This window comes from Saccostrea echinata, unplaced genomic scaffold, assembly GCF_033153115.1.
Source record: "Saccostrea echinata isolate AGI-Se365-2 ecotype Australia unplaced genomic scaffold, CSIRO_AGI_Sech_v1 ptg000019l, whole genome shotgun sequence".
NCBI classification, from domain to species: Eukaryota; Metazoa; Mollusca; class Bivalvia; order Ostreida; family Ostreidae; genus Saccostrea; species Saccostrea echinata.
In genome coordinates, this window is record NW_026889768.1 from 555,046 (window position 1) to 580,815 (window position 25,770).

The 25,770-nt window shown below is 33.6% G+C and overlaps 1 protein-coding gene across 7 annotated transcripts; it reads left to right on the forward strand.

Moving 5' to 3' along the window:
* The first annotated feature begins 423 nt into the window (after positions 1 to 423).
* Positions 424 to 25,753, forward strand: LOC133189524 (hypermethylated in cancer 2 protein-like). 7 transcript variants are annotated; one of them, XM_061324873.1, is made up of 5 exons: positions 424 to 543; positions 6,237 to 6,370; positions 8,311 to 9,401; positions 10,601 to 10,923; positions 25,333 to 25,753. In XM_061324873.1, exons 2-5 carry the CDS (start codon positions 6,242 to 6,244, stop codon positions 25,725 to 25,727), a joined length of 1,938 nt encoding a protein of 645 aa, XP_061180857.1. In that variant the 5' UTR covers positions 424 to 543; positions 6,237 to 6,241; the 3' UTR covers positions 25,728 to 25,753. The 7 variants fall into 7 exon arrangements, with proteins under 7 accessions (XP_061180857.1, XP_061180854.1, XP_061180858.1 ...); XM_061324870.1 differs by lacking the exon at positions 25,333 to 25,753 and adding an exon at positions 23,268 to 23,977; XM_061324874.1 differs by lacking the exon at positions 25,333 to 25,753 and adding an exon at positions 22,477 to 23,106.
* Positions 25,754 to 25,770: the final 17 nt, after the last annotated feature.

Genomic DNA, 25,770 nt, shown 5'->3' on the forward strand with positions numbered 1-25,770 from the left:
ACAGCATGCAGCATGTATATCTATATATAGAGCTGTGTATGTAAATTCAATGTATTTGGTTAATGTAAATTATTGTTATCCTTAATTGGACAGAGACGTATAAGTAAATGTGTTACCTTTATTTTAATATTCGTGTTTCAATTTGATTCTTCCATTTGCATTTGTTCTCTCTCTTTCTAGCTGTCACTTTCTCTTTTAAAATATCTGAATATTGAACAATTCAATATTAGCAGCTGATTAGAAACCCAGAAGCTAACACTCTATGATTGAAATGTGTACATGGAAAAAAATCTAGTTAGTAGGGAGCTATTTATTTTTCGTAACTCTCAGCTTAAATTTTCCCTCGGGAAAGTACATGTGGACGTGACTTGTTACATGTACCCCTCTAGGTCCCCCATGTACCAACGACAAAGAACATGCGCATTAAGAATGCGCAATCGGTTGAGTTGATGAACAATGGTGGAAAACTGCACTTCCTGTCACACTATTTGTTAGAATTTCACTTCACATAGCATCTCGACATTTTTCATCTTTATTCATAAGGTTTGTATATTACAGTGATTTAAAAAATAAGGACGTTTTCACATGAAATGAAGGCATTTCTGGTCAATTTATATTCTTCTGCGAAGGATTTGGTCGGGCATGTTCGCAATACGGTCTATTGTTTGTTTACAGACCAGTGAATCCATTAGGGATTAAACTATGCCTAACCTTTCGTCATAATTGATAAATCAAATAGGGACTGATTTTATTTTTTTTTGCCATTTATTAAAAATGTCAGTTTTTCATCTGGCAAACTAAATTGCGCCTTGAGCTCATTATGAAATTTTTACAGTGGCGGATCTATTCTCTTTAGAGAAGTGGACAGGCTTTCGCCTACATCCACTTCTCTTCGCAAGCCTTCATGTTTTGATTCTGGAAAACGTGTAAATCTCGAACTGGTGACGGTCTACACTTCAACTGACATTTCGTCTAAAATACGTCTGAATGAACGTAATAGACTAGATAGAATGTTCTATCGTTAAAATGATATTGTCCTACGGACCCGGTTTAACGATAGAATTCGTTCCGTGTATTCGCAATGTAGCAAAATAAACACGGGCGATAACTCGAACTCTGTGCATTTTCTATGAAGAATCCAGAGAGTTCCGAATGTCAACATGGCGTTAAATTTGAAGCGAGGAAAAAACGTTGAGAAAATGAGTTGAATTTTCGTATATATATGGATTAATTTTTAGGTTAAAAGGCATATACAATCTCAAAAAGGTTTGTTATGATTAATTTGGTAGTTATTTTCAGTGCAACTCATTTTGTATTCTTCAGAATCATTTCGGAGTGGATCCACTCCGATTTGCTACATTGCAAGTATATGGGACGTATTCTAACTGTGGTGAGGGCCTGTCCCGAGACACAGTTAGAATATTCTAACTAGTAATAGACGTGTTATATTATCAATTTTGACATAAATACACACAATTGTCACAAGAAAACTGACCGTTAAGTATTGTTAATCCATTTTCACAAGTTCTCCATCCACTTCTCTAAAAAGAATATGGCGGATCTATTGGAGCAAAGGTTGTGTGGTCCTTTGAGCACATCTGTAGGTCTACTTAAAGCCTAGTTATTTGTTATAACACAGAAAACTCCATTAGAAATTTAAATGTGAGTTTTATACCAATCATTAAAAACCCACAGGCTAACAAATGATTTTTGAAATTTAAAAATTAAATGAAGACACCAACTTGTCAAAACTTCTGAGCCCATTCATGATAGCTGAATTTTTCTGAATAACTAGTTGAGATAAAACTGTGAATGTGTATATAGTACAATGGTATATAGGTGAAGTACAATAGAGGTGAAATGTCATGTGTTTGTCATATTTTACTTGCTTTAGCCTTAATACTCTGCTTTTGAATTGAGTCATCTTTGTTATCAGATTTGATCAATGCATAGTACATACATGTCATTCTTAAGCTTGTCTTTTCAGAATTATCAGGGTACATTATACACTTGCTCTTGCTTTGGAAAAAAATTGTTATATAAAGCATAATTCTGGCAATTTTGCCATTAGTAAGTTTAACAAATGAAATATACTCTTGCTTTCAAACACATCAATAATTCATTGGACTTTTGTTCACCTGTACAGTGCCTTTGCAAAATTGACTTGCCTTACCATGAAAAACATTATCTCAGGTAGTTGGGCAATGATATTTGTCAGTCCTAGTGCAGGCTCTTATCTGCTAAAGGTAAAATAATGAAGGAATAATGGTGGTTGCAGGGTTCGACACTCATCAAAATTTGGTCTCACCATTTGGGCAACCTTGGTACTGATTTCAGGTTGCCCAAATGAATTTCAGGTCGCCCAAACAAAATATCAAATGAAACAAATATGTGCAATTGTTTAAAATTTGTTAAAAATTTTCACAACAAAAAGCACAACAGAAGTTGTGCTTTTTGTATTATAAAATGTAAACCAGACATTTTTGGAATGTCAAAAGCTAAATTCCAGTATTTTATCAAACAAAGAAAACAAGCAACAAATATTATAAACAGAATCAGAATGCTAATTAGGCTTAAGAAAATATGTTTGATTCCTGTAATATTCCAAATAAATATCAAGGGTTGGTAGGTTGTTTTTTTTTTGTTTTTTGTTTTGCTAATATGTACAATCTCATCTCACACATTGACACAAAATAGTTTCTAGTTTAAAACAGTCATTTTCACTTACCATAAAGGCCTATATAAATGGGGCCAAACATCCCTGGACTGAATTAACCAGGTGTGATGTTTACAGTGGACACCCAACATGGCTGTCTAGCAGCAGGAAACGACCATCAGAAAGTTGGGTTGTATGTTCGGTTGCCCTAAAATTTGTTCGCCCTTGATGCTGTTCGCCCTAATTCTCGTTCGCCCAGAGTCTGATCGCCCTAAAACTTGTTCGCACAGGGTCCGTTTGCCCTATTTATATTGCAGAAAGTTGTAATGAACCAATGGATTTTTTTCCAATGAATTATATTTTTATTTCTTATTTATTTACTTGTGAAATTACCGTGAAAAGGCTTATCAATCAGTCTATGCGAAAGTCACCGGACCGTCGGTTTTTACCGGTAAAATTTGGTTCGGGTCGGTAAAAAAATTCAGGATACAGGACCAATTGTCCAATGAAAAATTAAGGCCTAAAAATCTGAATCTACATGTACATATGATCTTATTGTCCACACATATCCTTTATTTGATCCATTTAGCAGTAATACATGTTTGATTTTAACCTAGAAGAATCCTGTCATGATCGTTTATTTCTAACTCGAATTTCCTCTGTCTTGGAATATAGATGCATAGATAGTTCATACGTAGATTCAGTTGAGCAAAATTATTTTCATTATTAAACAAGAGTAACCGCAATGAGTTACTTCAGGAAAGAAATAGATATATTTTAAAGTGCATTTTAAGTTTAAAAAAATCTTTGACAATGTGTATTTCGTTTGTATGTGTCAAGTAACCAGAAAAAGGGAAAATTGTTTTGAATTGTATATTACCTTTTATAAGGGAAAATTATTAAAAGTAAGCTGGTACATTTCACTAAAATAATTTTTTTATAATCTCAAATCTGGATTTATTTGAGTTTCAATTTAACAGTGAGACCCCCCCCCCCCTCCTTTTAACAATCTCTATCAGAATGATGTATGATTAAATTTAAAGAAAAAAGGTCGGTCTGGTAAGTAAATGCTTGGTCTGGTAAAATATATATTTTTACCAGACATTATGTCCTGTAAAAATTTTAGACTTTCGCATAGACTGATCAATCTTCAAAGGTAAACCTTGCTCATTTGCTGCTCAGCTCCATAATGGGCCTATTAACGTCTCAGTCCTTTAATTGTTTTCAAAACATAACGCAGATTGTAAAAAACACGGATATGAACCTCCAAATTACAGTGACATTATTCAGTATAATTAAACCAATTAAGCATGTAGAAAGCATTAATATCAAGTTTGAATTATTTAATTAAGATTAAATTAAAAAAAATTACTTTATCAACATTTGGAGAGAAAAAAACAAGTCGTAAAATATTGAATTAAATTAATTATAAATGTTTAATATTTGCTGTATACGGTATATATATTAGGGCGAACGAGGTATAGGGCGAACAAGAATTATGGTGAACAGACCCTGCGCGAACGGACTCATGCGAACAGGTAGATAGGGCGAACAGACCCGATACCAGAAAGTTGTGGGGGAAATGCAGTGTGCGAAATTAACGGTAGACCGATAGACAAAATCTATAGAAAAAGCGTCCGGTCTATAGCAAGGTGAATACCTCAAGACCGATTTGTCTATAGAGTAAAATTGGCCGTTTTACTCAATAAAACTTTTCAGACAAGAAAAAACTTAAGCTTCAATGCTCTATTGTTCATAAATCTCCTTCATTTAATCCATTTTGCAGTAGTACATGTTTTATTTAAACATTTCTAAATGTTCCTAAAATGATCGTAATTTTTTTTAGAGTCCGAATTTCCTCAATTCCTCTGTTTATTGTAAATACGACTAAATATCCCATAAAATTATTTCCTGACTCAGTAAACCAAAGAATGGGTGTTGGTTTGATTTCACATAAAAAATATAACTAAAGTAGATTGAAAATTTTAACATGAAAAAAAAATGTCAATATTCACTCTATGCACCTTTGCAAAAGGGGATAGAAAGATAGTTAATAAATATATAAAAAATTCAGTGATATATTTGCATGACTATTGATTAACTAATACATAAAAAATGATAAAAATTGAATTGAAATCTTCGTAGAAATTTTAATGTTCCCTGCATCTGAACACGTGTTCAAAGTGTAAAAAAAAAAAAAAAAAAAAAAAGACTAAATTCATTACTTAATAATCATGGTTATAAATGTCCATGTATCTTATGCCAATGCATAATATAATGCAGTGTAGGGAAAAAGAAGAAGCCATTGAAAAATATGCAATTAAATAAAAAGAATGATATGTAATTTTTTTTGGTCTGTAGGAAATTTTTCAGGTCTATAGAACTTCAAATTATTGTAGACCAATTGTCTGTAGCTTTAAAAAGTTAGTTTCGCACACTGGAAATGCTAGATGTTACAATTATGATCATTACTCTTTATATTTATCGTGATTGTTGACTAGGTTTACATATTTTATATCTCAGATAAAACTTAATTTAACACTTTTTGTAAAAATTACATCAGCTGATTGATCAAACACAGATTTGGCAGAAAGAAAAATTCACGCGGCTTCTATTTGAATGGATCGGTCGGGTTATAGGAAACAATGTTTTCAAGGCCTTTTAAAGTTTAATTTAAAATATTAATCATCATTATTGAATATTCCCAATTTGTCCCAGGTCATCATTTGGGCGAGCCAGACTGAAAATCAGGTCGTCCAAAATCATTCCCGGATGGAAATGACGAGGTGACGAGTGTGAATGTCGAACCCTGTGGTTGATAAAGGCAAATGTGAAAATATGGTTTCTTATTCAATGTGTACATACAGGATAATTATCAACAATTACAGTCAAACCTGTATTTAGCAACACATCACCAGAAATTCTAAAATGGTCTACCACCTTATATGTTCAGGTAGCCTCATAAATCAGAGAATCATTTTCTAGCAATTTCAAAGTACAAGCATGAATACTAAATAGTGATATCTGAATTTGTTTTCCTATTCACTGATCATCATCATAGATTTGAATCATTTTTATTCTTGATAGTTAAAAAGTATTCAACAATTATTTGTTCAGAAAAAAGTTTTTGTTCCCATTTGTGTAAATTTATTTTTTGAAAGAAAATCCAAAACAAGTTTATTTTTATGTGTTTCACACTTTACAACTGTTACAATGTTGAGGATAAAAACTACCCATGCTCCCATGACAAGATTTTGCAAGAAAGGGAAAATCAAAACACTACGATGATCGCAAAGAAAAACACAACAACCCTTTTTATGTTGATGTCATTTTATTTCATTTAAAGGTCGCATATGAAGGAAGTTGCTTAACACAGGTGGTAGCTATGACAGGTTTGACTGTAATGAACAATTTGCAACTCTGATCATGATGAATGTCTTAAAATAGAAGAAAGAAATCTTTCAGGATTTGTATTTATACTGTGTATTATCATGATTATGAAAGAAATATATATTACTCTTTAAATTTGTGAAAACATGTATGCACTTAAAAAAGTTAAGGGAGCTTGTTTTCTTTGCAGTCACCATGAATTGTTACCAGAAGTTTTACACTAACCAGATCCACTCCAGCTCACTGTTGTGTCAGCTGGCCACCATGTGGAAGAGCCAGGTGCTATGTGATGCTATAATCCGGTCCGGATCTGTTGTCACAAAGGTATTATATTTATATTAAATTAATACAATCTCATACATATGGTAGATGTTAGATATTTAAAGCAAAGCTGTATGTGTCTCACAAGTCAGGCTTCAACAGTTTAAGCAGAATTCGACTTTGCTATGCCGGCTATTAATATGTAACACATAATTTTGGAAAATAATGTGTATGAAATAAGAACAGTCAAGTAAAAGGTGAAATTTTTATAAAACAGTTGTAATTTTGTTATTTCACATTGGAATGGGGGAGGGAATTTGAGGGATTAATGGACTGTGCCATATACACTCAACCCTCTCACACAAAACTAGCAGTACCACATTTTTTACCGTCCAAATAACATGAATAATAAAAAAAAACAAAAAAAAAACATACAAACAAGAAAACAAAACTAAAAAACAAAACAGAAATACTAAAAGAAAAAAAATCAGTTGTGTTGATTCATTTCATAAGAATTGCACATAAAAAAATTCGTAAGCTTTTATAAATTGTAGAGGCTTGTTCACAAAAATTTGACTAACACCTGACTCAACACAAATAATACAAAGAACATATTTTTGAAAAACAGATATATTTTTGTAATTATTTTTCACCTTTACACTAAACCTAGTTGACATGTAAATTCTTTTACAAAGAAATCATTCTAAATTTTGTAGCATATATCATCACTCCTTAAGAGATGTCCGTGTCACTCGGTGTAAAGAAATAAGTTTTATGTTGGAACATTAATGACTAAATTTACATGTAGTTCAGTTGATGTTAATTATTCATCTGTAGACTTGGATCCATGTAGTTTACCTAGATTACAGATGATTTATTAAGTGTCAGTACATGTCTACATGTTGTTAACAAATTCATTGGTATTTTTCCTCCCTCCTAGGCAAAATGTCAATTTATTCGGGGTTGCATTAACGTACATGACAATGTAATCATGCTAATTAAGCATGCAACACGTACATGTACATGAGGATGGAATAAATCAATACCTCATGCAGAAAACTAAACAGACAGTGACAAGCTGAGGTTTGATTAATTTCCTGGTATTCTGCATGTTATCCACATAATACACCTTGTCTCTCCATATGTACCTAGTGGTGACTCGACATGTAAATTACTAATTAATTACACTGTCCAATGCATACTTGAACACTGAAGGTAAATTTCAGTTAAGGTAATTAGAAGACATATAACAAAAATAAAGGGATGATAATATTTTTTTTTAAAAAATCTCCTTTTAATGGATATTAAGGTATGATTTAGAGTAATCATGTCCCATTTTTTGGAAAAGAAAGGAAAGGATACTTTATGCCACAGTGCTGAAAAAAAATAACATAATATAGTGCAACAGAACATGTACTTCAATACATCAAAATTTATTTTGGCTGAATTTTGTATTGTCAAACCAGTAAGCATGTGTGATGAAAATTTAACAGTTATTACTGATTCATAATTAATGCGCATGCTCTTTGCACTATACTCTCTACACTTAGATAAGATTTCACTTGAATTTGTTTAAAAGTTTTAATGTTAAAATATCTGATAAGTAGGTAAAAGGAGAAAACAGTGGTGGCTATCTGTGATAGGGTGAAACAGAGTCACATGTTTGTGTCAATCTATAAAACTATCCTTGTCTACAAAATTCAAGCTAAAAGACTGAGATTTCAAGAGACAAGCTAGCTGCTCTTCACAGTTTGATTCCCACTTAGAGGCATGAGTTAAGATATTTTCTGAAAAAATCAACAGGATCCAAATTCCTCCATTTTAAAAGGCAGTGTTGAAACTTTTTTATTAAAAATATATTGTGGTACTTTCATTTTCATCAAATAAATTAAAAATTTAGGAGAAGAGAAGCAGAAGAAACAAATTGTCTTAATAATCTATTATTATTGATTTGCATTAAAATGTCAGTGTGATTTAATAGAACTATCATGTGACAATTTTAGGCTCATCGTGTGGTACTAGTGGCTGCCTGCCCAATGTTACAGTCCATGGAGAATGCTGCAGTTGGATCTCACCTGGAAGTGCGTCTGGCCGCAGACATCAAACAGGAATCCATCCAGACATTTCTACAGTATCTTTATGAAGGCTTCATGATGTTAACAGAACAGAACTGCCGGGATGTAGAGAAGATTGCTCGCTTGTTACAAGTGGATAATGTTATCAAGTGTTGTGCAGACTTTAATAAATGCCTGAGCTCTAAAACGGGACATATGTCTGCTAATGATCAGTACAAGTACACATTTCATGACATGGTGGAGTTTAAGCATGTAAGATCATCAGAAATGCAGAAGACAGTGCAGGAAAGAACCACCAAGAGGACTTCAGATTTCCCCCAACCACCCAGTCCTGGAAACAAGAGACAGAGAACACAAGACATGCATGCTGATGATGCTGCATCAATGGCTAGCAGCTATAGTCATGTGGCTCCAGATCCTTGGGATCGAGTCCCAAAGTTAGGAATGCCCTTTCATGCAAGAGGAGGACAGGGATCCCAGCAGCCAGGAGTTATTGACATTGTAGAGGATAGTCTGGAATTGATTCAGACTGACCCTCCTGATTCTAGTGGTGATCGGTCAAACAAAGACCAGCGTCTGTCTCAGAAAAGTGTCTCCATTGCAGTGGCCAGCAAAATAAGTAACAATACTAACCTACAGATTGTTGATGTGGCCACAGAACAGGCCAGACCTGAACCTAGATCTCGCAACAGTATGCCATTACATAGCCGAGTAGCACCCGCTAATCAAACCCTCACATCCACCGAAAACGGAAAGTCTACAAATTCTCACCCAGCCCCCAAAGCATCCAGCCATTCTACCACACCAGTCATGAATGACAAATTACAAGTCAGTAGTTCACCAGGCATGTCCCCATCATCACCACACTTCAGCAATCGTAGTTCTCCACAAGTCAGACCAGAGCCATCAACACACAAGCCTTTTGCAGCAGGTAGTGAGAGTCAGAGTTCACAGCCACCACAACAGAACACAGATTTGTCCAGTAACACAAATGCTGCAGAGTCCATATCAGATACTGGGTTTGTTTTCTTTTCTTTTAACAAAATTTCTTTTTTGTATTTTATTTATTGGTTTACATTCACCAATTCTTTGGGTAAATTTGAAACCCCTTGTCAAAGACCAGAGGAGCTTATAATGCAATGGTATATAATGTGATGTCCAACTGTTAGTCTGTCTGTCTGTGTGTGTAAATTTTTCAAAGCCCTATTCCTCTTACAGTTTTGGTCCAATTTCAACAAAACTTGGTACATAGGTAGACTATACTCTAATACATAATTCCATGCATATGTATATTTTATTTAAACAAACAGTGTTTCCATGGTAATTAAAAAATAGACATTTCTGTAAAATTCTCTCAAAAATGTACTCCTCCTAGGCTCCTACATTGTTAGTCCGATTTCAGTAAATCTTGTTACACAAGTAAATAACACTAAGGTAGATAATTCCCTATATTAATCTTTGACTCAAATAATCAGTGTTGCTATGGTTGATAAAAATAGAAATTTTTTTGGTGAAATCCTTTCAAAATGCTTTTTACGGTCTTTGACAATTTCAGTAATTCTTGGTATTATTCACAAGATGAGTACTCTATGATACATAATTCTGTATATTAAGTGTTTGTAATTTCCTTAGGTTTTTATGATTAGAATAACTGTGAAATTCTCTCAAAAGAAATATTCCTCCTATAGTTTCAAACTGAGTTCAGTACAGTATGTTCAAACCAAATAGTAAAACTTGCCACACAGAGACAAAACCAAAGATTGTAACTGTTTATTGTTGTTCCCATAGTTCCAAGTCCAAATGCTGTTTTTTCTCATCCTTTGTCATAAGTAAAAAAACCAGTAGAGCTTCAGTCTCTTCAGAGACCTCGGGTTCTATATTTTAACATTTACTTATTTTGGGTGGATACACTAATATTTACTTGCAAGTTTAAAATGAAAAATATTTTTGTTTCAATAATGAAGCTGGTAAAAAAAAACAAAAAAAACAAAAAAAACATACACACACATGCACACTGTGCATTTACAGTTGTAAGTTGAAACTTTATTTACTTAATGTAAACTTTTTTTGATTAGTAAAGTTATCTTGGTTTTGGTCAACTAGAGTTTGATCAAGACTGCTGGAGAGAGAATTAGGGAATAATTTACCTTATGGTTAGGCAGCCTTCATTGAATGTGAAGTTCTTTATTAATATTTCTATTTCTCATCTTTTTTTCAGTACCAGTAATGCTAGAGAAACACAAGAAGCAAACCAAAAGAAACCCTCAAAGCCTCCATCTCCCGAAAAAACAAGCACTGATCTCACAATAGTTAAAATTGAATCTGACGATGAAGAGGCAGCTGCAATGGAAATGTACATCAATGTCGCAGGGGGAGGGGCTGAGGCTATCAGAGTTCAGAGGGCGGAGCATGGTGACCTAGAAGAGGGAGATCCCCAGGCGGAGTGGATGAGAGAGGATGTGTCTAATGAGGATAGCAATGTCAGTGGGGATCAGTCTAATTCCTGGGTGTATCCCCCTGGGGGACCTGCACAGTATAAAGGTGGGTACTTGTTCTTTTTATTGTGACATGGGAGTTTGTTGTTCAAGAAATGTTTGATAAAAGTTTTTAAATGAAGACATGATTGACTTAATGTTTTGACAAAGCTTTTAAATAAATATGATTTTAATGAAATACTCTGGTACTTGGAATTTAAAGATAATTTTGCTCTAAAAGCATAACAAGAGGTAAAATTGTGCCAAAGCATACATTTCTGAACATCAAATCTCCCCCAATGCAGATATCAAGGAGTACAGTTATGTTAGGGTCTAATGGACATAGATATTGGCAACATTTGGGCTTTACAACTACATGTACTAAAAAAAATCTCAAATTCTTGTTGAATTAGCTGTAATTGAAAAGAACTCTTAATATTTTGTGTTATGCAACACAGCGGAAACTTTAGCTGGAGAACTATAGCTCTCTTGATGAGAAAATTCGGAGAGACAAACCAGAGAGCTACACATCTATGCATTGTAAAATATTTGAATTATGTTGCTGTTTTTTTTTTTTTTTTTTGGTCGCATGCTTCGGGTATTGTTTGATTTCTTTTATTATATGTGTTCCCCCACCAAAAGTATGGTATCTGGTAATTAACCATATATTTTACTCCTAATCTTGTTACTTTATTTACTTTTTCAATAGTTCCAAACAGGCCTATGTGGCCTTGGAATGTCAGTTTCAAAAAATTTGCATTTCGACATCCATGTTGGGGTCATGCTAAAAGACGCTTGTTAAAGAAAATACACATGCCAAGAAAATCTAAGTGAAGATTTTTGGAGGGTCAAATCTTTAAAAGAAGACGATGTTTATATTGAAAAAAATTAGATTTATAAAACATGGGTGTGTAAATTTTCCCAACATATTTTAACATAAATAAAGCAACAAGATGAGGAGTAAAATATATGGATACCGTAATTTTGGGGGTATAGGTCGATGGGGTATATAGGTCGAAAGGCTCATTTTCAGCCGTAATTTTTAAAAAATCCTTAGATAGGACGAATCCGGAAGATAGGACGAAGCTTTGTTTATCGATTTTCTAGAGATTCTTACTTATATACTATGTATCAGAACATGTAAACCTCTTTAATTTAACCCGTGATATTAACGTATTGAGAAAATAAACTGGTATTTTTATGAGTGCAGCATTTTAATAGTGTTTTATACAAACATAGTTAAAATTTCCTTGAATTGTGATATAACATATTTTCTCCAACTTGCCTATTCAATGCCGTCGTAGTTTGACTCTGTCCTTAAACACATAAATACGGTAGTATACAACAGCTATTATTAGGGAAATACCCGAAATCAACCAATAACCATTTCCATTTTAGAACATCTTGGACACATTCTTTTATTCCGACGTTATTTACCGGGGTACAATATTAACTTCGATGACCGCCATTTTTATATTTCTTGTCCAGGGATTTGCTAAAACACGCAAATGACTATTACCAGTACATGTAACAGTGAGCAATTGAAATTAGTTATATTAACATGCTATAATTTTGCTTGAGATATTGCTGAAAAAATAAATTTAATTGAGAGTACATTCGCAATTTAACAGTCATTATGAATTTCACAGTTTTGTTTGTTCAATGATGTATAGCACTAATACCCCTGTAACGGCACGTGGATCTTTTAATCATGCCCCGCAGGTGTTTTAACCAACACAGGTGTTAACACCTTTGTGTACACAGTGTATATCCCTTTATCTGTCAGACAATTAAAATTCTATTAGAAGCCAATCTTTGTATAATTCAGTGTACCCCTTGGGATATAAAACAAAATAGTTATGACTAGCGGTATATTTGGTAAATAATTTTAGGAATTTACTGGCAACAATTTATTTCACGTATTTTACATTTAAATAAATATCACAAGACAATGAAAAAATATTTAGGTATACTATTTCAATTAATTGTTACAAATAAATGGAAAAAAAAAGATTACAACTGCGATTGTGAAAACGCTTTCGTATTTTAAACTTTGATACGGTTGCGGTTTTATTTTTAGTAAGCGATTGCGACTTCCAACTTCACAAGATGGACACAGCATGTTGTAAATATACGTTGAGACATTATTTACTAGATGATATAATGTTTTTTTGTACATCGACGGATATTTAATGGAACTTATTTTGTAAGAAATCAATGGAAGATATTTAATTTTTTTTATTGTTTAGTACTTTTTTCTCGGTAAAATAATTTAAAAAGTTACGAAAATGGCACAGATTTGTTTTGAAATTGACGTAAATTTCACTAATTTGGGGGGCATTTTTCATAAACTTGAGCCTTAGAAAGGTCGATTCGTTAAATTGGGCGACCCCAACGGTTCTGAGAAAAAAAGTATCGACCTATACCCCAAAACTTACGGTAATTAAGTAATGGATACCATGCTTTAGAAATAATACTGAAAGTGTGCAACAAAAAGTAGCGCCATAAAATTGGAGGTTTTTACATTGCTTGGAGCTTCTGTAGCTCTCTGGTTTGTCTATCTGAATTTTCTCAATCAGAGCTACAGTTCTGCAGGTATTTAAACTTAGGATCATTTAAGTCTATTCATAATAGTGTGTTACCACAGATAAAAATATTACTACATTACACACTCCATGAAATATTCATTAATATGTACATCTATTCTGAGAAAATGTCATCGATGAATTCAAAATTTATAATTATGGTAACTATATACAGTTGCATTATCTTTAAGGCTGTAAATCATTAGAATACAGACTGTTACATAATGTTTACTTGCAGTTTAAGTTCTCTAGTATCATGTAAAATGCAAGTTTGAATGCTTTTTAATTTGTTGAACAATGAGGTGTTTGTTCTGTAGGGTTTTTGCCTTTTTGCCTCTGCATAGTTAAAAGTCTCCTAAGTTAATGAATCATTAATTTTGTTTATAATTTATTAATATGGTTTCAAAAAGAAAAAACGGAAATCCTTGATATCTGCATCTTTTCATAGATTTGTACAATTAGACATGAATTGTACCTTTAAAAAAATATTTTTTGTGATATCTTTTTTGAATATTTTTGCTTCATGGAAGTGACTATACATTGTCGCAAGCTCTAAGTTTTTAACTGTGCCCAATCCTGTGAACCTTCGACAGCAGTAGGTAGAATTTGATCTTTTTCATGAATATTGAAAGAGGGATAATCTAAGCTATCTTAAAAATTTCCCTATAATATAATCCAAGTAAGTCACTCTTGGTATAAATTTCCATATTGAATTTTAAAATTAGTGTTCATCTTATTTTTAGCTTTACATGCATACCTCTTTCCCAATTTTCTATTTTTTGTACACATTCATTTTATTGTCAATTATCAATGCTTAATTTAAATCGGCACACAACTATTTAAAAGTAAAGTAAGCATATTTTAATATAGAGTGGGCCTTGTCATTACAGACAACAACAAGAGAAACGGTCATTTCATTGTTTAAAAAATCATGGTGTTAATATTAAAATATTCATGTGAACTAGTGAATTCTGCTTGATGCAAGCATTGTGTTACCATGGTTACAGGAATGGGTGTCTATTAAACCTTCGGCTTATGATAATAGTAGTCATCTTCAGTCATGATATTAGTCACACTTCTTAGCAATTGGATAGTTTCATTCCATATTTGTTCATTACCAAAAGTGTATGCTAAATTGATAAAGTGTTCGTAGAGCGTGTTTATATTTGTGTGCTGAAGAGTTAGAGAAAGAGCTGTGTACAAGACAAGAAATCTAATTCAATTAGAGTTTAGCCTAAAATATATACAATGTACATGTATATTGGTGTTCATTGTCAGTGTTGTAAAAAATGAATGTAGTTGGTAGGTAGTAGTGTATTTTAAGTAAATGCTTGGAAAGCTGTTTTCTAAACCAAATTTATCAAATTTCATAGCACCAATAGAAGAAAAAATGGGTAGGTGCAGCTATCAGTGTTTTTTTCCGTCATTATAAAATATTTAAAAAAAGAACTAGAAAACAAAAAACCTGATAGACTGTATGAAGATGATATTCATTAAACATTGGAGTGGAGATCTACATTACATGTTGTTTCAGTATGGTGCACAGAATGCATTTGGGGGGGGGGGGGGGGATAATGTTTGTTACCAGACATGAATTTTCACAGGATAATTAGAACTTTTTTCTGTGTAAGTTTGGATTTCCAAAAAAGCAAGATATCTTTTATGTCAAATTGAGAACTGATGATGATAGCAAGAACTTGTACACAGCTTGTATTGAAGAATTGTTAAATTAATGTAAAATTCAATTAAGTTAACTTTCATTATGGTTTTTAGTTCCAATGTGCTTGATTAAAGTAGTATTCTTTGCTGAAAGGTATCTTGTTTTGGGGTGTATAAAGCTATACTGAATCAACATGATAAACATGAAACACTTTAAGTGCGAGTGTGTGAGTTGAATATCTTGAATAATTTGATAAAGAATAAAAATAAAGGAAACACCATATAAAGAATGGAAATATCATTTTGCTCCATATCAATCGTGTTGTTCGCAAAAGGATAGAAGATGACAGTGAAGGAATTGAAAAGGTAATATTCTCAGTTTGTGACCTAATATTGTTTTTTGAAATTGTACGGGGAAAAAAAAGTTTGCACAGGTGGTTATGATATAGCAGATGATTTTTAGCTCACCTCAACGAAGTTTGGGGAGCTTATGTAATACCCTTGGTGTCGGCATCCCAGGTTAAAGTTTTGGAGTAGGTTTCTTTTCAAATTTCTTTATGCCCTATTTTAATCAGAGATGCATGGAGGATGCTTCTAGTGTGTTTCATTGTACCAGTCAAGGTTACAGCTGCTGCAATTTCCGCTGAAGAATGACCAGTTAAATATTTTTGGAGCAGGTTAAAGTTTTTGGAGCAGGATCACTTCCAAGTAACCATACATCCTATGTTGTCCAAACTTGCATCTATGATACATCTAAGGATGCACACTACTGGACTTGCCTTAGGTGCAGGATCTGACCTAATTTTCCAGATGAGTGACCAGGTTAAAGTTTTTGGAGCAGGTCCATTGCCAAGAAACTATAAGGCCTATCTGAACCAAAGTTGCATGGATGATGCATCATGGGATGAACACTCTCAAACTCAAACTTGCTTCAGATGCTGGATTTGACTTACATTTTCTGGATGAGTGACTAGTTTAAAGTTTTTAGATAAGTCCATTCCAAAATAACTGCAAGCCTTATCAGATCAAAATTGAATAAGTGCTGCATCTAGGGATGCACACTTCTAGATTATTAGTTTAGTGTGGGGCTTTTCCTTACTTAAAGACAGCATTCATTGAGGTGAGCTCTGTAATCTTTGATTACCTATGTGTACCATTGAAGTTTACTTTAAGATATATTGAAGTACAGTCAAACCTCGTTATCTCAAACTTGAAGGGACTGAGAAAATACTTAGAGATAACCGAGGATTCTAGATATCCAGGGTAAAATACTTCAGGAATAAGCAGTTGGGACTTCAAAATTACTTCAACATATCATTGATATTCAAGATATCCCTTTTTCGAGACACCCAAGTTCAACTGTTTATCTTTTGTTTTGAATATGTTATATTTTTAGAAATTCATGATTGATGCAAAAGATGAAAATTGTTGATTTTTAGCTCACTTGAGCCAGAGGGTTAAGTGAGCCTTTTAATCAAATACTGTAGGTTGTTTTAATTTCGCTGAGTGCTAAAATTTTTACAAATTGTTATAAGCTTTAAGGCATGTGCCTTCTGACATATAACCTAATTCACATTTTTGTGGGAATAATGATGATGAATGAATATAGTGAAATTAAAACGATATAATGTTTATTTCCCAGTTTATGATGTATGTACGAGGGTCATCAGGTAAAATTGTGGACAAAGCGTTTTTCTCGGAAAATAATGGACGCACTAAGCTGAAATATTCAGCAAATGTTTGTTTATCATATTTAAGTGCATCTTAATTTTTTTGATAAAATATAGATAAAAATAAAGATTTTATTATGCTTGAATGTGCACAGGGTACGGTGCTACAGCGAACGATCAAAAACCAGGGTTTCATCAGTGAATACACGAGTATTATTTCGAAATAAAAGTATTAAATAGATAAGGTTGGGGGGAAAATTATCCTATTTTTAATCCACTATCTATTATTTCGTCTTTTGTAAAATATCATGGCATTTGCTTAATTTTTGACTGTTTTCCAAGCATTTGAAATGGGAAAGTGGTAAATGCAACATACGAAAAATGGTGATGATTGGTGACATTACGGCGCACCGGAGAGCCATTCAGTTTGATTTAGATGTAGTAATGACGCCCTAAGAAACTTTAAATGACTACAGAAGAAAAAAATATAAAAACATCACTAGATCTTTAGTATACAAGTGAAATGGGAGTTTTCTAAGCGGAAGCTTTTTGATCGGGTCCTCGGGTAGAACAAAACATACGGACAAACAGCTACTGGCAATGGCAAAAGACGCTGTCACTGTAGATCGTCGATATAAGATTTAGTAGTACTGTCCATAACTTACTAATAAATCTTCAGAAATTCCCATGTGTGTGCGAGATTGGTTCCTTGACTGTTTATGGAGGAATAAAGGGAAAATCAAGTTTGTGCATCAATGAAATCCCCGAATTTAAGTGGGGATTATCTAACTTTTTTTTAGCAAAGAAGAAAAGTGACACTGCTATAGACACTTTGACGTTGTCATCCGTGTGCCGTAAGACGATACCACAAATAACATAAAGTCTCATATTTCGTTTATTTGAGCAGATATCTATTTGAAATTTGCTATATATATTGATGAAAAATGTACTAAAAGTAGTGAAAGTTTTAGAACGCAGTGATGATGATTTTTCAATCTAGACAACTTGTCCACAATTTTACCAGACAACCCTCGTATGTACTCTGTATGTCCAGTTCATCTTTCTAAAATGTATCTTACAATGAAGGGTATTCAGTTTTGTTCAAATTAAGGAACATGCCCTTTTCCAAAGGGAGAGAATGAAAAAAGAAATATAGTGATATAAGATGATGTCATTTAAAAAAGTTTCTTTCACGAACCATAAAACTAGTGCTATAAAACTTTGACTTCTGTATGATATTCAGATAGTCACATTTGAATGGATTTTGCGAAATGCATTTGAAGGACTTGTTGAATCATCTCAGTGAAAATTATTAGGGAGAGCATCAGGTAGAAAAGTGGATATGAAATAAAGCGTTTTTTAATATTCACAGGTTATGAATCTAAGTATGACAATATACTTAGTTACATGTAATCATATTTTATAGTTTAGGACATATGCATATTCTGTGAACACAGCACCTGTCATTCATCGTGCATGAGCTACCTGATTTTTCTCGGCCACTGTCCACACCTGTCACCTATAAGATACTGCTTTCTGTCACATCTACTCCACAATGACATAAAAATTGTGATATATGTGAATTTTCTGTCAATTATAAACAGAACATTCACAGCAAGAAAAGAAGAATCAGCTATATAATATAACCATCCTGTGCAGGCTAATTAGAAATAACGACTAAAGATTCAAGGACAGAGAAAGATAATAGAGTACATGAAAACAATTTTTTTATGCTCATAGACTGAAGAAAAGTATGTTGCAATGCATGGATTTTTTTGGTCCTTTTCAACTCTGAACTTTTTGTTTTGTGTTTGTCAAATTTATGTACATCACATGCACATAACTTGAATATTGACAACTAGACACTTTAGAAAACAAACCAGAGACCAAAATAAGCATTGTCTGATAGAAGTCCGTTTCTTTTTTTTTTTTTTTTTCTTTTTTTTTTCCCCTGAAGATTCACTATTTTAAATTGATAAAGTTTGAAAATTTCAAGCTAATTTTGGTCTATGGTTGAGGAATCACAACTTGGTCAGAAGCTAAAAAATTCAGTATTTTAGTGGATTTAGAATGTCTGCATCTGTTAACCCACTGCACAGTTGGTTTGGTTTGTAGGTTATATTTTCTGTTTGGAAAAAAGCAGTCTAAGTATCTCAACATTTTGAAACCATAAGTATCTCGGTATCTTAAGACTTTCTATAAGTTTGTTGTGTGAACTGCCATTTTTTAGTCCACCATGGTACAATACCCAGAAAATGTTCTATGATATCTTAAATTTGCTGTTTACATTTTTGCCATGTTTATCATGGGATAAAATTATCATTATATGGAGGGGATATTATTTATTTTTTTTAGAGAAAATACATATTCAGATTTTTCAAATATTCCATTCCACCCTCCTCTTTCACTCTTAATTATCAAATGAGTACATTTAAATTATACAGAAAAAAAAACTTTTGTTAGTGATTATGTCTGGTTTAATTTTGTAATGATTAGGTAAGTTAAGTTCCTAAATAAGGGTGGGTGTTTTAATTTTGTGTCATTAACCTTTTTTTTTTCTTTTTTTTCTTTTTTTTTAAGGGGGGGGGGGGGGGGTGTCTCGAGTCAGTGTATCTAGATCAGCTTATTAATTTTCCTCTAAATAAAATAAAATACTAATTTTTTTTTGTAAGGATGGATAAAAGGTGTATGAAAGGTTGCTGAAGTAAAACTGTCCTTTTTTTGCTTAAACATCTTCTTAGAGGATGAAGTACAGTATTCCTTGTGGTTAATTTGCAGAGATATTTTACCATGGTAATATTGAAGAAAACATTCATTCTACAACAAAGAGTGAACAAAACACTGTCCGCAAAAGTGATGAACATTTTCAAAGTTTGGTCAGACAACGTGAAGCATGTCAGTCCATTGATTTTCAATCTGATAAGGAAGGATTTGAATGCCATATTTGCAAAGCTACTTTCGATTTCAAAATGGACTTGCGCCATCATATGAAAAATCTTCACTCTTTTACTGAGAGACCTTACACGTGTGAAATTTGCTTCAAGATGTTCCAGTCACCATATCATTTGAACCGACACCTCAAAATGCATTCGAATCTCAGAGAATTTGAGTGTGAATTATGTGGAAAGCGATTTAAGCATAACTACCATGTGAAAAATCATCGATGTTACCGTATTATGAAAATGAAGGACTAGACAAAACTTTTAAAAACTTTAAAATTGTGATCAGTATTTATAATATGAATGTAAAATATGTCGTTATATGTGATATATTAAGCCTGTTGTTACTGTTATTGGTGTAAATAAAATTATTTCTAGTTTTCCAATGATTTTTTAAAACTTCTCTAAATTGAAAATGACGTGCAAGTATTGATAAGATTCGTTGTGCATATATTACATGACTGCCCCACCAGTGCTCCTGAACTTAGCCTGTAGAAAACCGATAAATGATGATGGCAGATTTCTGACCAGTTTTCCTATCCTTGTAGGGGACGTTCAGAGGTTGCAGACATTTCCACGCGATAAATCAGATGTTGGGAGCGAAACCCAGTGGGGAAGTGCACCTAAACATTCGCAAGCCGAAAAGACTTCTATTTATTATCCGTACACTGACTCCTTGTACTCCATACCAACAAGGAGGGCAATTCTCTTCACATGTAATATCTGTTACAAAGGATTCACTTCAAAACTAGGATATGATAACCATATGAAGCAGAAACATGGTTCCCGAGATCAGTGCTTTTCGTGTAATGTTTGTGGAAAGATATTCCCAACTCAAAACATGCTTTCTATTCACCAAAGAGTACATTCAGACGACAGACCTTTCGAGTGTGCGGAGTGTGGCAAAGGGTATAAACACAAAAAAGACTTGAAAACACATCGCTGTGCGCAATCGCGAGTACCTAAGTAGGATGAAGGATTGTAACTTGTGTGATGCCAAGTTCTGTTTATATTTGAATTTTCTAGAGTGACAATTTTTTGAAATACATGGATGAAAGACCCAAATGGACGTCTTTTGTTGAAAAAAAATGTTGTTCCCTGTATTTTCATTTCATTAAATTTTGAAATATGAACTGATCTTGTCGGTGTTTTTATACTATTTGACGAGTTATTTTGAAGAGATGCATCTTCTATATTGAATTCTGTCTATACTGCATTCTGTCATCTCCACCTATTTGGATTTTACTAAAGCACGGACATGTATATTTTTTCCAGAGCGTGTGAGATACGAAGAGACATTTAATGTTACAGGATCGGACTCGAGATCCGGAAAATATTGGCCAATGCGCTTCTGGAAAAAAGAGGAAGCTGCAAAATCCCGACACACCTCCGACACTTCCATCTTGCCAGCAAGTTACGAATCCCGACACATGATGGTTCAAGTCCAAGGGTCAACGAATAAAGCATGTGTGGTTTGTAAATGGGACGGTGTAAAAACTGCCACTGGCTTGCCTACCAAGTCCTACTACAGATGTGAAGCCTGCGATGCTTGTCTGTGTAGACCTCAAGTCCGAAATTGTTTCGAACGATACCACAAACACATGAATATAGACATCAGTGATATGATGATATAAAATTCTGATATAAGCATGTGCAAATTTTCATTTTACCCTTAAGTGGTGCATGTATTTGTGATATACTTTGATGTACTGTTAATTCCACGTATTTTTATCCCAATTATAATTATTACCCCTTTATTACTCATTTAAGTTTTATGTCTTGGACTGTTTATTTGTGACAATAAATAATCTTTCTTTTAACCTTTTTATTAATTAATTTATTTTTTATTTATTCTCAGTGTATTGAATTCTTACTTTAAATGAGTTGAAGGGTTCAACGTACCTCAGAATTTATAGATTAGCTTATTGTGTTGTAACTAAAGCACCTGATGTATTTCTTTGGACGACAGGATTTTGGGGGGTAGGCAGTAAGATTGCTTACGGTGATAAAACTATCGTCACATGTTTCAGTATTGTATCTAAAGAATGGACGCCGCGATAAGCAATTTTTACTGTATTGCAGGCGTGGACATGATGGATGATAGATGGACAGGCCCTACGACCAACGATAGCGACCTGCCACTTTTAGTGACTCTTCGGAACATAGCAGCCTCGTTTGTGATTAAAAATGTCGGTCTTCCGCATCGTGCTGTGTCAACTCACATGCAGAGGACATGTTTCGTGTGCAAACAGTTTGGACGGCGCATTCAAAGTAACATTTCTGGTTTTGACAACAGAATGAAAAGGATTTGTCGATCTTCGTATAAATGCGAATGTTGTGACGTTAGTCTTTGTATTGGTGATCGTATGTGCTTTCAGCAATTTCATGAGATGTTACGTACCACTCAAAATCCGAATCTTTTCTGGGAAAATCCGCATCGAAACGCATTACTTCCACATACTTTACTGTAATTTAAGTCTTGCATATGTTTAATGGTTTTTATGCTTTACTTTTGTTTGTAAATTTTAAATAAAATCAATAAATTCAACTGGAAAATATTGATGTTGTAATGTTTAATTAAGAATAGTTCCTTAAACAGCAGTTTAATGCATTACAGTAACACCTGACCATATACAGGCATGCTGGAAAATAAGCACGGTCATTGTTGACTTTTCAATCTTGTTAACTTGTGTTCCTCCTTGGTGCTCATAAGAAATGCCGTGTATATAGCTTAGATGGTTTACAGTACTTTGATTACTTATTTCAGGCTTTGTGCGAGAGAAGGCATCACTAGATGGTTTTCGGACTTGCGATGAACGCTTGCCATTCGAACACTCGAACAGTTACGATCTGTATAACATTCAACGACTGGCTTCTAGTGCCGTTAATCTACACAGTGTTCAACATAGACTAGTTCGAAACGAAGACTATAAATACAAAGTTTGTTTTCAGTGTCACAGAGACAAAACAAAAACCAAGAAAGGATGGCGTGTGTACACCCATTTCAAATGCGAACAGTGTAATATTCCTCTCTGCACCGGCGCTAGGGGGACAAGGAGATGCTTTGAAATATTTCATCGCGAACAAGGAATATCAAATATCTTAACCGATTATGATCCGCGATTATTGGCTAAGTACGATGTTATTCCCTTGACGAGATAAGATTGACGATTTCTTGGATTGCCATTTATACAGAAATTTAGCCTGCATTGCATTACATTACATTGTATGTGGAAAGATTTCATTTTTTTTTTACAATGGCTGAATTTAAGATGTCTGATACAAAATTTTATGTCTAAAGATTTTAAAAATTTCTTAACTTGCATGGGTTAGCGTGTTTGAAGGTGATGGATTTATATTTTTATGTATTTTTAGAAAATAAATTTTTCGTACCCCTCTTAATGTTTTCCTTTATTTTTTTCCTTAATTTGGATTATTATTATTATTTTTTGGCATTTAGCTTTGCTGTTATGGATATATTTTAATATTTAATGATGAACGCAGATCTTTTGATGATATGTTAATTTGTTGTAAATAAGATCCTCATTTTGATTACAGCAAACAAGATTTCCATGAAAGAAGAAGGGGCCAATGCAGAGGGGACCGAAGAAGCAAAAGGAAGCACGGAGGAGGGTACTGCCGTCCCTAAGATTGATCCCAAATTATCGAAACGTTCCAAAGAGAAGGCAGAAAAACGGAAATCGATGCAGAAAATGATCAACATGGATAATTACGCTGCCATGGAAAAGTACCTCTCGTCCATGCAGTCAGTTCACCAGTCTATGTTGTCTTTGGCTACTTTGCCAATAAACGTCACCGGACCAGACGGCCGCGCTTTAATCTCACAAATGAAGACAACAGATTGGCCACTGTTTAACGTGGGGGGCGGCACTGCAGTCACTGATGTAGATTTCTCGCTTTCCCCTCAAAACGAGGCCGAAGTTTCCTCTGCGGATCCATTGGCACTGAATTTGGTAAAAACGGAATGCAAGAACTCTGTGGGGCAGTTGAGGACGGGATTAGATCGATTTGGAGAACACATGCACGCGCTGGTTCCAATACCTGAAGGAAAGTACAAAACCTGTAGTTACTGTCAGAAAGTAAAACACAAAACCAAATCGGGTTGGTACTGCTACACCACATACCAGTGTCGTAAGTGTGAGATACCATTATGTAAAAGAAATAAGAATTGTTTCATGTTCTACCATCGAGATTTGGGCATTCCTGAGCAAGAATATATCCCTTTTGCTTGAACATGTTTGAAACATTGTCTTAAAATCGTCTCTTAGTGTTGTATAGTATCCATGTGTAGGAGGTAGTTTTTGTCTGATGGATATTGTGAGAGATTTTTGAAATGCTATTGTGCCATGTTTATTATTATTATTTTTTTTTATATCAAAACTGCTGTATTCGCCAAAGGAAAAAACAAAGAGTCGATACTGATGTATCGGGACCTAATTCAAGTGCTTACAAAGATTTTATGTTCTCATTTCACACATTTTAATGCTTTATGTCTTAGTGGTTGTTAATTCATACTTTTCACTTTATCGTCATTGTCATTTTTTCATGGCGTCAGACTTAACATTGGTCGTCAGGTTTTTTTGGACGACCCTGTACTTATAACTCACGTGAGTCCTGCTGCTTGTTCAGTGTCATTGATATTATCCTCAGAAAGTGATAATATACTTTTTATATTTTTTTTTCAAAATATATCAAAACTATTTTATTATTATAGATATATAACTATTTTTCTCAAAGAGAGAGATATATATAATGATACAAATGTTTTTTTTTTATTATTTGAATTCAATTATTGATTTTAACAGAAACCATTGCCATATTTTTACAATTTGTTGTGGTAAAATATAACTACGCCAGGTTGTTTGACAAGTATTATTTTTAGAGTATTGTTTTTGTCCATGTAGGTTTCGTTGTATTTTGTAAATTGTATGCATAGAGTATTACTTTTTTCATGATGTATATATATAAACTGGTAGATTTTTTTGTGAAACAAAGCTTATACAGATTTTGAGGTATTTTCCGATTTTGTTTACACTTTTGTGTATTGAGCTTTTACATGTTCAACTGCTTATAAGTATTTTTTTCTCTAATATCAAAAGACCTGTGTCCATTTTGATGCATTTTTTACAGTGTGTTGCCAAAGCTTTATTTAACATGGTAATCGTTCTAGGGGTTTTGTTGATACTTAAGATTTTGTGGATCTGTATTTGTTTTTAGCAATAAATTTAGGAAAGTGTGTTCAAAAAAAATGTTGTGTTGTGTTGTTTTACGAATTTTAAAGATTAATCGTTCTAGTGGAAACGGTCAGTATCATTATGCAAACTGAAATAATACTCTTTGATGCTATATTATTAGAGTTTATTTTGTAAATATAGCAAAAGTACAAGAAACAATACCTGGTTACTAAGCTGAAAATAATGGACATTTGAATTCTCATAAATTCGCATAACACAAGTTTTGCGCTTAGTTGTGCCAAAAAAATGCCATTTTGCAGAAACGTCAATACGAAAAATTTTAGGAATGTATGATTGAAATTCAAGACTACAAAGCGAGAATCCCCATTTTATGTATTTTAGCGTTGACCTAGTTTTGATTCTTGTAGGTAGAAAATCCCATTGGGTTCCGTCCAATTATAGTTTGTCTCCAAGAAACACCACGCATTCTTTGGTTCTCTCTTCCGGTCCAGTTTCCAGTGGAAATACGTATTCGGATTCTTTTGCTGGATTTGGACCCCAATACGGAGATATATCCGAAGAAGACAAGCATGTTTTGGTGCCAAATGCAGGATTGAAAAATAAAATGTGTGTTTACTGTCACAAACTGAAATCCAGGACAAAGTCAGGATGGTACATTTATACCCAGAACAGATGTCGTAAATGTGACGTCCCTCTGTGCAAAAAGAACAAGACATGCTTTGTTAATTATCATCGTGAGCTGGGTATACCAGAGTCGGAGTTCATGACACCTTATCTCAATTTCAAGTATATGTTGCAGTAAAATAATGTAGACATTCATGATTGTGTTCACTTTCGGAGCAATT

What these genes read in the sequence shown, in the direction of transcription:
- LOC133189524 (XM_061324870.1), top strand. Translation starts at nt 6,242, where the DNA reads ATGAATTGTTACCAGAAGTTTTACACTAACCAGATCCACTCCAGCTCA. An exon ending in GAGTCCATATCAGATACTGG is followed by an intron (nt 9,402 to 10,600) that starts GTTTGTTTTCTT and finishes TCTTTTTTTCAG; the next exon opens with TACCAGTAATGCTAGAGAAA. An exon ending in GGGACCTGCACAGTATAAAG is followed by an intron (nt 10,924 to 23,267) that starts GTGGGTACTTGT and finishes TTTTGATTACAG; the next exon opens with CAAACAAGATTTCCATGAAA.